This window comes from Bidens hawaiensis, unplaced genomic scaffold, assembly GCF_021521415.1.
Source record: "Bidens hawaiensis isolate Kalapana, Puna unplaced genomic scaffold, B.hawaiensis_p1.1 tig00005780_1, whole genome shotgun sequence".
Lineage (NCBI taxonomy): Eukaryota > Viridiplantae > Streptophyta > Magnoliopsida > Asterales > Asteraceae > Bidens > Bidens hawaiensis.
Window position 1 is genome coordinate 567825 of NW_027491379.1, and position 14756 is coordinate 582580.

The 14756-nt window shown below is 39.3% G+C and overlaps 2 protein-coding genes across 2 annotated transcripts; both read left to right on the top strand.

The window, feature by feature from the left end:
• Window positions 1-7868: 7868 nt before the first annotated feature.
• On the top strand, window positions 7869-11368 carry LOC143630710 (protein neprosin-like). The gene is made up of 7 exons (XM_077099642.1): window positions 7869-8201; window positions 8287-8373; window positions 8468-8722; window positions 8849-9010; window positions 9099-9152; window positions 9696-9842; window positions 10702-11368. Exons 1-4 carry the CDS (start codon window positions 8082-8084, stop codon window positions 8924-8926), a joined length of 540 nt encoding a protein of 179 aa, XP_076955757.1. The 5' UTR covers window positions 7869-8081; the 3' UTR covers window positions 8927-9010; window positions 9099-9152; window positions 9696-9842; window positions 10702-11368.
• On the top strand, window positions 9115-11079 carry LOC143630669 (protein neprosin-like). Its single transcript, XM_077099618.1, has 4 exons — window positions 9115-9152; window positions 9602-9611; window positions 9696-9842; window positions 10702-11079. The coding sequence occupies exons 1-4, from the start codon at window positions 9115-9117 to the stop codon at window positions 11077-11079; spliced, it is 573 nt and encodes a 190-aa protein (XP_076955733.1).
• Window positions 11369-14756: the final 3388 nt, after the last annotated feature.

Sequence of the window (14756 nt, forward strand, 5' to 3'; positions counted from 1 at the left end):
CTGCACTAATATGACGATATTCACATTATGTGAAGTCGTTGCGTGGGAAGGCGGTTCTACCCGCACAAACCCAATAATGTGAAAAAACCTTCACGCAGGTCAGTTGAAGGGGAAAGGTTCAGCACCCAAAAATGAAAGTGCCGGTCTATCCGCACGAATCATAATGAGGAAACTGAACAATAACCTATCAACAACCGCGCGTCGAACGGTTAAACTATGCAACACTGGTGACGGCATTCATATTACGTGAAGTCGTTGCGTGGGAAGGCGGTCCTACCCGCACAAACCCAATAACAGGAAAAAACCTTCACGCAGGTCAGTTAAAGGGGAAGAGTTCAATTATCCCAGTAAATGAAAGTGCCGGTCTATCCGCATGAATCATGAAAGGAAACTGAACACTAACTTATTGACAACCGCGCGTCGAACGGTTCAAAACAAAATTCTCAAAAGGATGAGGAAAACCTACACGCAGGTCAGTTAAGGGTAAAGTTTTGCCATCGTACTAAGTGCAAGTGACGGTTCCACCCGCACAATCACGAAAGAGGAAGCAAAACTTCACACCTATTATCAACCACGTTCAAAGGTTAACTTATCCTCAAAGGATGAGGAAAACCTACACGCAGGTCAGATATGGGTAAAGTTTTGCCATCCTACTAAGTGCAAGTGACGGTTCTACCCGCGCAATCACGAAAGAGGAAGCAAAACTTCACACCTATTATCAACCACATTCAAAGGTTAACTTATCCTCAAAGGATGAGGAAAACCTACACGCAGGTCAGATATGGGTAAAGTTTTGCCATCCTACTAAGTGCAAGTGACGGTTCTACCCGCACAATCACGAAAGAGGAAGCAAAACTTCACACCTATTATCAACCACGTTCAAAGGTTAACTTATCCTCAAAGGATGAGGAAAACCTACACGCAGGTCAGATATGGGTAAAGTTTTGCCATCCTACTAAGTGCAAGTGACGGTTCTACCCGCACAATCATGAAAGAGGAAGCAAAACTTCACACCTATTATCAACCACGTTCAAAGGTTAACTTATCCTCAAAAGATGAGGAAAACCTACACGCAGGTCAGATGAAGGTTAAAGTTTAGCCATCCTACTAAGTGCAAGTGACGGTTCTACCCGCACAATCACGAAAGAGGAAGTAAAACTTTAACCCATTATCAACCACGTTCAACAGGTTAACTTATTCTACACTTGGAAAATTGCTAATTTAAACTAAGTATGCAAGTCATAAGTTTATAAAGCAAGAAACCCAAAGAAGGAAGTAACAATCTTATACGCAAAAAGATTTGTATTTCACAAACGAATTATTACAAGAATGGCCGGGTAACTACCCGCCTACGAAAAGAAAATAAATACATCTGTACAAGACTATTCTAGCAATGGGAAGGGATCTTCAGGATCAAGCTTCAGGGCCGCTTCCACTTGGACCCGCTCCATCAGAAGAACGGGGCGGTTCGAGGAAGGCTTTAAGGATAGCTAACCCATCATCAGCAGCAGCTACTTGGTTCACCTTCTCCACCACTGGATGCGGGAAGGCGGCGTATTGATTTACTGCTTGGTCGTATATGGCTTCAGTATCAACATTGTACAAAGGGAAGTTGGAAGGCGGGAAGCCTTTCTCAACGAACCCTAGACCAAGCAGGAAGCCGGCCCGTTCCCCATCCTCGTGAGAAGCGTTGAGGGCTGCGCTCATGGCATCATCGTAAGTAGTCTCTGAGAAGACCCGATGCACAACCTACAAAGAAAATATACAAGTGTCAAACACCTTTTCTATGTATAAAGGAAAGCGTGAAGACGCAAAGCTAAACATACCTGAGGCAACGCCTCTCGAAGAAGCCATTCCTTGGCAACCAGAGCTTCTTGGAGGGCGGCTTGAGCTTGGGTGCAGGCACGTTCGGCTGCGCTTTTGTTAAGGTTGGCAAGTAGCACTTCCTTTGCAGCAGCCTCTTCAACGCCCTTAAGCTTCCGCTCGGTTTGATCAAGCACGCCCCTCTGGTCCAGGATTTCTTGAAGCTTCTTGGCATCCTCCATCACCAAGGCATCATGAGCACGTTGGAGAGCCTCCAATTTGGCCTTGAGCTCCTCGTTCTCCACGCGTAAAGGCTCAGCAACGGCTTCAGCCTTGGTGGCCCTCTCGGTTGCGTTCCTCGCAGTCTCCTTAGCCAGCCGAAGCTGTTCGTTAACAGCTTGGGCAGCCTTGGAGCGGGCCTCGAGTCGCGCTTGAACCTCAACCTCGAGGGCCTTGAAGGCCTTCTCCTTCTCCGCAGCAGCTGCGGCCAACTTTTGGTTCTCCTCCCGAAGAGCCCGCGCTTGAGATACGTCTTTGGCGCGAGCTGCTTTTAACTTGTCGTTTTCACGACAAAGCAGCTCGACGCGTGGCTGCATCCGGGCCTGGAGAACCCGAAGCTCATTGGTTAGCCTACCCTCCTGGTAGCTAGCCATGGCTTCCCCCAACGCACCATGGGGAGCAGCGTGGCGAGCCCATTCCACGCACTCCACAGGGGTACGAAGGGTTGTTCCTCGGCGTATGTTCCATCGCGGAACATACACTTCATTGGAATCCGACACTGCAAGAACAAAAAAGCAGTTAGGAAAATATGATAAAAAATAAAAGTGAAAAAGGGCCAAAGGAACCCTACGCACCTGTAGGGTCTATAACAGGCCGATAGCCGCCGAACCCATCACCTGAACCCAAAGGAAACCCATCCAAAAGGTCAGGCAGATGGGAAGGTGGCAAAGATTGGCGAGTACTCCCATGCGTACATGATGGGCCGGCCGTCGGTGCCGGTGGCGGGGGCATGGTGGCAGCCGCCGCAGTCGCTGCCGCAGAATCCGCAGCAATCGTAATCGCCGGCTCGGTGAAAGATGCTGTAAAAATCGCACTTACCACCGGCGGTGACGTCATCTCGGCTGGAACAGTCGGCTCAAGGGACTGAGCAACTGATCCAGTGGAAGCAGGCGCAGGCGCCTGGGTCGTCGCCTCAGGTAGGCTGACCGAGCCTACCGTCATTGGCGGAGAGGTACTCCTCTGTGCTCCACCCTGGAATGCGTCAACATCCACGCCTGCACAAGAAGATAAGGGTTAATAAATTTATGAAGTATGATAAATCTACAAAAACAAGGATGTTTGTACTTACGGGTTTTCTTGAGCCTGAACGTACGGACGGGCGGGGACGAGCCCGATGGAGCCGGTCTCTTGATGCCGGTCACCGTCGTCGTCAATGGTTCTCCGGAGGTAACAGTCGTAGCCTCCGGAACAGTGGTCTTCTCACCACCAGGGTTCCCCGCCACCTCTTCACTATCTGACTCGCTGTCAGATAGGACCACTGGATCGGCTGTGGAGGCCACCTTCTCCTTCCCTTTCCCACCGGCAGCCTTCCTCTTCCGCACCAGCGGAGGACCATCTGCGGATTCCTCAGAAGAAGACAGGATGTCAGGAATTCCAGCAGCGGGTACAGCATTGAGGGGTTGAGGATAGAGTATCGCCTTACCTGGCCGCCGTTGGCTCAGGATCTCGTGGCCCAGCGGATAGACCTCCACAAACCGATCCGCCGTTTGCTCCAGGATGGGCAACTCGTTCTCGTCAAGAGCACGAGTACCCACCCGCACGGGACCGTCAGCTTCCCGCGGGTACAGGAGCGACTCCAAATTGTTCCCCTCTGAAAGAAAAGCAGTTAGAAGACAAACTCATATCAGCAAAAAAGACAAGACATACCATAAGGAATAGAGTTCAAACCGTATTCGAGAAGGATGGGAAACCGGGACGCATCCTTCCATACCCGGCTCATCCCCAGCATCACCATCCCGGACTCCGCAAACCGGAGATTGGACCCGGGATATCTTCGCGAACCATTCCGCCTCCTGGTAGCTGGAAGCATGAAGGCTCGGAAGCGCTTGCCCCTTCTTAAACTTCATGGCAATGGGGATGGCGCGGGCAGAAACGTAGAAGAACTCCAGCTTCCACGATCGGAGACTGCGCTGGGTCACGCAGATCTTCAAACCCTTAATACGGGTTGTCAGGGTGTACCACCCCTGGATGCACCTCCAAGTATAGAAGGTCATCAGGCGGTCCACATAGGGCTCAATGCCCAGAATCCGGCACACCCACTCGAAGTGCCGGATCTTGGCAATCGCCATCGGATGCAACTCGGTTAGGTGCACGCCGTGCCTCTCCAGGACACGGTACACAAACTTTGTCAATGGGAACCTAAGGTTCCCATAAACAAAGAATGCAGCATATACCCCGATCTTGCCACTGGGGGCATCGTACACAGTCTGGTGGGGTTCAGGAAACTCAGGCTCAAGAGACTCAAGCATGAATTTCCTGACGACGTACTGGTACTGATCGACAGGTAGAGCACACTGGCACTCGCCAGCAGTACTCCTATCGTCGGCTACAGCTTCAGCATCATGGGAAGACATATTGCAGAGAGAAGAAAACGATTTCGGGAAAATGCTTGCCTGAAAAGGGGAGTATTTGCCGGAAATCGCTAAAGAAGAGAAGGGTGAAAGTGTGGATTACAAAGAACCCTCTCCCCCTTTATATAGTAATCGCAATTAATGCGGTGAATTTAATGCGGAGGAGAGAGAAATCGAAGGTGCAATGAAACTATGACACGTGGCAAAAAGCAAGCTGGAAACAGCTGTTGAAAGGACGTGTGCCAGTAATTTCGCGGCCACGCGCCCGAAAATCGCGCCCACGCGCCTGAAAAGCGTCTGGAATGACCATGTACTGTCACGTCACCATAACTTCCTGCACATCCTGACACAGTCAGAAGAAACCGTCGCACGACGTTTCAGAGGTTTGGACTGTTCCTATCTTTCCACCAACCCTTCGAATTTCAAAATTCAAATTTTGAAAATATTAAAAAGTAAGCGGGAAAATACCCCTTACCTTGGCAAACAAGTAACCGTAAGACGGATGCGGGTACAGTGTAAAGGCAAAACCCTTCACGTACCTAGCACCCGCAGGGAATTGAAGCCAAGTAAAACCTTGGCAAACAAGTAACCGTAAGACGGATGCGGGTACAGTGTAAAGGCAAAACCCTTCACGTACCTAGCACCCGCAGGGAATTGAAGCCAAGTAAAACCTTGGCAAACAAGCAACCGTAAGACGGATGCGGGTACAGCGTAAAGGCAAAACCCTTCACGTACCTAGCAACCGCAGGGAATTGAAGCCAAGTAAAATCTTGGCAAACAAGTAACTGTAAGACGGATGCGGGTACAGTGTAAAGGCAAAACCCTTCACATACCTAGCACCCGCAGGGAATTGAAGCCAAGTAAATTTTGGCGAACAAGTAACCGTAAGACGGATGCGAGTACAGTGTAAAGGCAAAACCCTTCACATACCTAGCACCCGCAGGGAATTGAAGCCAAATATTCCTCGGCAACCAAGTAACTATAAGACGGGTGCGGGTACAGTGTAAAGGCAAAACCCTTCACATACCTAGCACCCGCAGGGAATTGACGCCAGGAATACCTTGGAAGTAAAGTAACCGTAAGACGAGCGCTGGTACAGTGTTAAGGCAAAACCCTTCACATACCTAGCGCTCCGCTGGGAATTGAAACCAAGAAGGATCTTCTGGGCAATGCTTGCGGAAGCGGAAATAACATCCCCGCATAGCGGGAACGTCGAGAACTACGTTGTTTGAAGCTCCAGGATGGAATTGGTGGTTTTAGCATAATTGATCACTATGTTCAAAACTACCAAAACCTAATGGAGAGTCCACACAAGTGGGACTCAACGCTCCTGACTTGCGAGGAGGTTACAGACCTACCCGCATCATACCCAAAGACCAAGCAGGAAACTCGGGAATTTCTGCAAGTGACAAGGACTTCCGCGGGAAGAATCCCCATGGAAAACCTTAAAAAACCCTTTTCAAAACCCTTTGCTTAAGTCCAAAAGTTCACCTCACTTTATTAAACACGCATGAGAAGAACATTGGACTGGGGGGACTTGAAGAGGTAGGTCCCAGCAGAGCCCAGTTGGACCCGCAAGACTCACCTTAAACAGGGACGTCTGCGCAGAAACCAACTGGATCCGCAGGACCAACCATGCTCAGAGACGTGACGTCCTTACGCGCAGTACGCAAGCTGGTCCCGCAGGAAATGCCTCCCAATGGTGAAGGACTCCGCCTGTCCGCGCAGCCTCGGATACAAGCCATTAGGGAAGGCCACCCGCGCAGCAAGGCTACACGCACAAGGCACTTAGCTCTCAATCGTTCAGTGTCACCTGAAGGAATGAGCGAAGCCGGGAACAATCCCGCACAAGGGCGGGAGGGGGAATACTCCCGCCCAAATAAGCCAGTCCGTACGATACGGGAAGATCTTCTGTACTGTACCTTACGAGGTATGGGAAAAAGATCTGACTAAAGATACGACAGCTTATAGACAACAGTATGGCGAGCAGCATGCTCCTACACTGTATGTCACTATTAGCCGCTGCCTATTCACCAACTCTTGTCATACCACGTGCGTAGCTGACAGTTGGTGGAAAAGGAATAGTATACAGCAGGCCTGGTCGCTATCAGCCGCTACCTACCCACCAACTACCAGCAGGGCACGTGCGTAGGCTACTGTTGGTGGAACAGGAACACTGTTGCAGCCGGCCATACCTCCTTGGAAACCTACCTTCGGCTATAAATACCACAAATGGTATGACCATCTCATCTTATCATATCATATCACATTATCATCATATTATACCTGATATCTGCTCTAGCAATCTCTTAATATACTTTTATATTTAAAGAGCAATCTAGTCTGATTCTCACGCCGGAGGGTGGTCACAAGGAGGAACCCCCCCTTCTCAGTGACGAGCTCACGGTGTCTGTTTTGCAGGTTATCAGAAGAACCATCTTCAAAGGGTCTAACCCCTCGTGGGAAACATCTATCTAACCCCCAGGTTATCAGTAATCTGTCCGGGGTCCGGTTAGTGTTTCTTCACATCTCTTTCATTCTCTTTCACATTCTTTCGCATAACATTCACAATAGCTTACCCATAATCATCCCTATCTCTAAATATTAAGAAATTTGAAAAATAAGTGTTAAATGACTTCTACATCATATCCCCGTCGTCACTTCAATCCCCCAAACCTTTAGGCAAAACTAAAAGACACTCTCATATTTTAGGGTCACTATCCATCCCTCAAAACCATTTTTTAAATATTGTTTTTATAAATGTTCTTGAGTGGATCAAAGATAAATAATAATAAAAATAAATATGGAGGATGAGATGTGAAGGGTTTTTGAAAAATAGGGGATAATTTTGAAAAAACAGTGATTTTTAGTTAAATTTAAGGGATGAGAATTGGTAACCTATTGTGAATGATCTCACTCTCACAATATTGCATGCATTTCATCAAATATTGTTTTTTTTTCAACTCCATTCCATGTCACAAACGCACACAAAAAATGCATTACGCTGAGTTTGATCTTAAATACGCTTAAATCTTAAAAAAGTTGACTAACATAGAAATGGAAAAACGAGCAATACTTTTAATAAAGTTCTTTCGATAACAATAATAATCCTTTTTATCAATCCCATCATTGATAACTTTAGCTCAAACATTGATTGATTTATTCATCTACCAAATATGGACCTCTCCAATCAAATCAACCAAAATTAACAATTCAACTTCATCATTTCAAACCAAAACTAAATTTACCTATACAATTTAACTCAAATATGTCAAAAAAAAAAAAAAAAAAAAATCCCCCGAAAATATTGGTAAAATGTCAAAATCATGTATAGGGGGCTACACCTCTCCACCATAATAATAATTTCAAATTAATCGTCCATTATATTAGCCCCACACTTTTAAACACGACAAATATTATAGCTGTCTTATCTCCATAACTTGCATCTTCATTTTCTTTCACTTTTATACCCTTCATGTCTCTCTCAATCACGAGCTTAACAGAAATAAGATAACGTCAACACTAGCTAGCTAGCTTTTTGTTTCATTCACATGAAATACTTTCTTCCATAAACTTATATTATATCTTACTTATTTGCATAATTGTACCAACAGCATAAACACACTATTTGTTCGTTCGTTTGCAAATATGTTTTCGCGTTTCCTGGTGGTTATGTGTCTTGACGTGGCGGCTACGGCCGCCATGAATGACTTTGAAGTTGTTGAGCATTTGAATAAGTTGAATAAACCTTCCATGAAATCCATCAAGGTAAGTTAATATTATTAATATTAATATTAGTATTAATATTTTTATTTCTTAGTTCTTGTTTTTCTAACTTGTTGAATTTTATTAGAGTCCAGACGGTGATATAATAGACTGCGTTCATATTTCCAATCAAGCGGCTTTCGATCATCCTTCCTTAAAAAATCATAAAATTCAGGTATGATTTTTGTAAAAATTAATGTCAAAATTGTGTTATTGAATATTAGAAGGTGTCAATTAATATTATTAATATTGACATATTGTGAATATAGATGAGACCAAATTATCATCCAGAAGGAATGAATTTTGACAACATGAAAGTGTCATCAGAAAATCAAGAAACAATTACTCAATTATGGCATTTAAACGGGAAATGCGCGAAAGGAACGATTCCGGTTAGACGAACAAAGAAAGAAGATGTTCTAAGAGCAAGTTCTATAAAAAAATATGGCAAGAAAAAAAGTGTGTCAAGTGTTGCACAACCAACATTTGTTGATCTTGATTTGATCAATCAAAGTGGTCATCAGGTGAGTTGTACAACACAAGTCATGAACCCGTTGACTCCGTTGACTTTTGTTGACTTATACTTACACTTACATTGAATATTAGTATATTACTGATTGTGTTATGTTTGATATTTGGAGTTCATTTAGCATGCAATTGCATATGTGGAAGGAGAGTTTTATGGAGCTAAAGCAACTATGAATGTTTGGGAGCCGCAAATACAATAATCGAACGAATTCAGCTTATCGCAAGTATGGTTATTAGGCGGCTCGTTTTCTGAAGATCTCAATAGCATCGAAGCGGGTTGGCAGGTAAATTCATAGTTTTCGACATAATTTTAGTCTTTAAGATCGTATATGTAATAAAAGAATGTTTTGTTTAATTTTGAAATAAATTCAGGTCAGCCCGGATCTCTATGGAGATAACAACACCAGATTCTTTACGTATTGGACTGTAAGTTCACATTTCACTTAGTTTAATGTATGATTAGTTCGGTTAAAGGCTTTTAAGATACTGTAAATATGGTTCATAATAGTTCTCGTTGTACATTGTTCATTTGACTTTTGTTCAATGATGAGTTGAATACTACAAATGTACAATGCATAACGTGAACTATTATGACTCACTTTTCATTTGGGTTATGCGTTTGGTTATTAGTTAAATGTCTTTTAAGGGGTATTTGGATGCGCGTTTAAAAAAGGATTATTTCAACTTGAAGTTATAATCATTAGTTAAAGTATGGTTGTGGTTTTCTAACTAATATGGGTCAAAATTAAAAAGTTGTTATAAGAAATTATCTCTTAACTTTCTTAAACTTTTAACACACCCCTTTGGATTGTGTTTTTTTGGTTCAAAACAGTTTTAAAAAAAAATTAAAAAAATATATTTAATAAATTTTTTAGTGGGAAACAAGTTTGCATAGGATTCCAATGAAATAGCACCCTTGTGGGACCTTATTTATTTATTAAAAAATTTTATTTTTGAAATAATTTGCAGAGTGATGCATATCAAGCCACAGGCTGTTACAACCTTCTGTGTTCAGGATTTATTCAAATCAACAATGAGATAGCATTGGGGGCCAGTATTTCTCCCATTTCTAATTATCATGGTTCTCAGTATGACATCAGCAAACTTATCTGGAAGGTATGTTCACTTCTTAAACTGCTTCAAATAATTGAAAAATGAAAAAAAATATTATTTTATTTTGTGCATAGTGAATAAAAACAAGATTTGATTTCAAGACTCTCAATGTTTAAAGAAGAATAGAATTATTTTGGTTTAGTTTAAAGTGATATAGTGGTAACATTATTCATCCATGAGGACACAGAAGAATATAATAATGGGAGTTGGATTGGGAATCTTTGACAAGTGTCTTTCATGACAATAATTTCTTTTTCTGTGTTCTGTGTGTGTGATTATATATAGTCTACACTTCAGATTAATATGATAAATTCTATATATTTAGAACTTAACATCTGGCTTTATTTATTTAGGCATGTAAACAAATCAAACGTTTAATAGTGAGAAGTTTGTTTATATTCATTTATTTGATAAATGGACGGAAATGAACAAAATCTTTTGTTTATTAGTTAAACGAACATGAGCAAATGTCTCGTTCTTCATTTTTGTTCGTTTATGCATTTATTTATATGTGTACACACATTATAATTTAGTCTAGTTATATTAGATTAAAATATCACACGTTACAATTTAGTCTAGGTTTAATAATTATTTAGACTCAATATATTTATATTCACGTTTGCATTTAGTTGGTGCTTCCTTAGTTATGTTCGTTTATTCTCGTTCATCTATGTTTAGTTATATTTATTCTTATACGTTTGTGAATCAGTATTCGTTTATACTATTAACGAACAATCATGAACACGCTCATTTTCTTAACGAACAAGAAAACCACGTTCGTTTAACGCATTATTTGCGTTTGCTTGTTTGTTCGATTAACGTTAGCCTAAATTTATTCAACTAATTTGGTGTAAACGATTAGGACCCCGAGCAAGGAAACTGGTGGATGCAATTCGGTAAAGGAAACGTGCTAGGATACTGGCCCGCTTCACTCTTTTCATACTTAACCGACAGTGCATCAATGATCCAATGGGGCGGTGAGGTGGTGAACTCGGCCTCTGACGGGCAGCACACCACCACTCAAATGGGCAGTGGTCATTTCCCCGAAGAAGGATTCGGTAAGTCTAGCTACTTCAGAAATGTTCAAATAGTAGACGGGTCAAACAGTCTTCGGGCTCCTAAAGATATATACACGTTTACCGAGCAACCAAATTGCTTCGATGTTCAAACGGGCAAGAACGATGGTTGGGGCAGCTACATTTACTACGGTGGGCCGGGCAGAAACCCGAACTGCCCGTGAAAGCGGATGGTTATGGATCAAGTTAGTTCATTACATTAATGAACTATTGTGTTTGGTATATGTGTCATTGTAGATTCTAATTTGGTTTGTTACATACGGGTATATTAGAAACAAGGCATTGTTATTGGTTTGTTAGATGGTTCGGGTTTGGGTTTGGAAGTATTTGATTATGACGACTCTAAGAAACTGTCAAATGTAAGTATTTGGGCTCGTCTCTATGTGATAATGTGACATTTCTATTGTATTATGAGGGTCGGATTAATAATATGACATTTTAATTTCTTACTTCTTGTGACATGTATAATGATGTTTCTCGGGTCATTGCCTCATTGGTATTGATTTAAGGGAGCCCAAGAGCCCAATAAAGTACAAGTTATGCGTAAAGTGGAAAGAAATTCAATTTATATATATTTAGCAATATCATATTTGACATTTAAATTTGTAAAAACATTAAAATGTTATCGAGAAATAACATAACTTTCCCTTTAGTTATAGCCTTTTATAAATTTTTATTGTAACTTTATAAACTATTTATGGATGTTTCATTTTTCTAGAACAGTATATACCAACCTTTCAATATTTATAACAATTTTTGTTTTATTTTTATAAAAGTTATATTATACATCTGCCTATTTATGTTTTTAGTTCTCTAATTTTTTTTGTAAAGCATGACTATTTAAAATTAGAAAATCCAGTTCCAACTATGACCAACCAAACACGTTTTTAAGGCCTAGGAGTAAAATATATAATTCAACCCAAATTAAGATAACATACCACTTTAAAGATAAATTAAATCACTTTTCATAAATTTGTTAAAAAAGAGTCATGGATGAAGTTTTTCATGGGTTAAAAGACAAAAAACAATATATTACATTAACAATTAATAAGAGTGAGATTGAGTTAAATGGATTAAACAATTTTCTTTGGGTGAAATTGAGTGAAATAGAGAAAAATGAGTGATGTGATGTTTATGTAAAATTAAGAGAGGTTAGAGTATACCCAATGACCTAAAATATAAGAATGTTACTGTAGTTAAGATAATATGTTTATGGGATAAAATAATTATTCCATTACTTCTTTTAATGATGATCAATACCACGTAAAAGGAAAAAGAAGATTAAAAGTGATTGTGACTTGGCACCACCAACAATTTAATAGTTAACTGTGGGATTATTATTATAGTGGTATCATATGTTAATATTTACATTGAAAAGAAAACCCAATTTTTAAGTTACTAAAAGGTAACGTACTTTACTAAAGTGATCATTTGAGGCAATCAACTACCAAAATTTGTCATCTAAGATAATTAAATTTCCCCTTCTAGGTAACTTACTTTGAAAAATCAAGACTCATGATTTGTTTTTTCATCTATTTAAAATATGTAAATATTGTTAAAAAAATAATAATATATTTACATTTTCTCTTAGTTGTTCACACTTGTCGTTATAAAGTTATAGTACGAATGTAATGGAGGAGTCGTGCAAGTTTATAGAATTATAGAAAACTCAAAAACTCACAAAGTCCGCAGATTTGAGAACAAAGTAGGAGATATATATATTTTTTTTATTGTGTTATATAAGAAAATTCGAATAGTTTAAAACAATAGTTTTTTAATATGTAACTTTGAGATAAGTACATAAGTATATGTATTTTTAGTAGGATACAAGATTGGGTGATGTGTTACAAAATGATATGATCCTAAAGTATGTTATGCAATGTAGATAAAGACATAAAGTTGTGTGTTAACTTTCAGACACAAGATGTCCTAATGCTAACATATTAAGATGTTATTGTTGAATTGAATTGGAAGCTACATCTTTAGTTCTTTTGTAAAGTAAGTATTTTTCTTTACTTCTTTTGGTGACAACCAACAATATAAAAAGAGGAATTGATTGTGACTTAGGAATATGAGTTGAAATCTACAGTTTATCCTTTTGACAATATAAATGAAAAAAAAAAACATTTATAAATAAATTCAAATAAACCACACAACTTATTCAATCATATTAATTGGCACAGTTGACAAGTTAAATATTTTTTTAATTAAAAATATCTTAAAATGATCATTGTAATTTTTTAAAAGATTGAAAAAGATTTGGACCAATTATAGTACAAAACCACGTCACATAAAAACCAAAATTAATAATTGTAGAAACTATATCTATGATTGGCAAAAATAAGTGAAAACAGTTTCCAGACACTACCAGTGTGTTTAGAATTTGATTGAAAGGTGCAAGTTAGACGGGGAAGTTCTTACATGAGTCAATGGTGTCAAATTGATAGGTTTAAAGATTTCATGTTGAAAGGTTAAATTGGTGAAGCTGAACTCGACCCATATATTTATTTTTGTCGGGAACGTTAACCCTACCTCGAACGCTCTTATAATCGTGTTTTGTTTCGAGCCGACTTGCTTAGTTTCATTTTCGAGCATGCGAAATATTTTGTTATTATTATTAACACTTTAACCGACTAACTACGCCTCCTCAAATTAATGAACTTTTTTTAATTAGTAAAATTAATAAATTATTTTGTTTGTTAAGTTATTGCAAAATAAGGAGTTGTGAAGAGCTTAAAGAAAAGTTACCAATCCAAAATCTAAAGATTTTTTCGTCGTATAATATATAGATAAATCATCCATTTTCTCCTTTCCATATTATTCTAATTATATTTGTTTAATACTATATCTGCATAGGATCCCGTAGACATATTCATTTTTATTGAAGTTCTATTGTCATATTATTCTTTGAGTATCACAAAAGGTACCACATATTCATTTTTATCAAAGATCTTAAAAAACTTACACATTTTATTATGTTTGGTAATCAATTTTACCTTTTATCAAAATGTAACCAACTTCAGAAATTAAATAATTTGCTACCAACTTGGATTGTGACTCTTAAAAGTCATTTACGACATACTATGACTATCAAAATAGTTACAAATCGATTGCCAAAGTCATTTGTAGCCGACTGGTGGCAAAAATAGTTACAGTACCATTGCTAACGTTTATTTGTGACCGATCATGGCTGGCACAATTATCTTGCTGCAAATAGGTTTTGCGGCCAAGATTATTTTGCGACTTATTTTAACAACTAAACGATTGGTCACTACTTGCCATATCCAAAAGCGAAGTTGTGACATAGATTGTTTATGACCTGATCCCTTTGGTGGTCCGGTTCATTAATTTTTTTAATGAACATGTACATTCAAATCAAATCATGAAAAAATACTACAGTATTAAAATAGTACATGATAAAATAAATTAAAAAGAAAAAAAAGGTTAATGGTTGGTATATTCAAAAAAGGGCTAATTGTCTCTAATGTATTTATAGAAAATGATTTGCCTAATCGCCTCACATGACTAGAGAATCACTACTAATATCATGCAAATATAATCATTTGAATCAATATTTTAAAATTAAATCGCTTTAAATAAAAAATATTATCACCTTAAATAGGTTATCCCTCACCTTTTAAAAGCTTATACTGTTTCCTTTAAAAAAGTTTGATTGATTTAGAAAACAATAAATACATTCAAACAATTATTATTCTTGAGTTAAGAAAATAAGTGTACTAGTTAAGAATTATTTAATAATTAATGTTTGAATTATGGTCGTACAAAAAACAGTCAAAGTAAGAATTATTTACTAATTAATGTTGGATTTATGGTTCTATAA

Coding starts and splice junctions, on each gene's coding strand:
- LOC143630710 (XM_077099642.1), top strand. CDS start 8,082: ATGTTTTCGCGTTTCCTGGTGGTTATGTGTCTTGACGTGGCGGCTACG. Junction 8,202..8,286: donor CTTCCATGAAATCCATCAAG/GTAAGTTAATAT, acceptor GAATTTTATTAG/AGTCCAGACGGTGATATAAT. Junction 8,723..8,848: donor TCAATCAAAGTGGTCATCAG/GTGAGTTGTACA, acceptor GAGTTCATTTAG/CATGCAATTGCATATGTGGA.
- LOC143630669 (XM_077099618.1), top strand. CDS start 9,115: ATGGAGATAACAACACCAGATTCTTTACGTATTGGACT. Junction 9,843..10,701: donor TCAGCAAACTTATCTGGAAG/GTATGTTCACTT, acceptor GTAAACGATTAG/GACCCCGAGCAAGGAAACTG.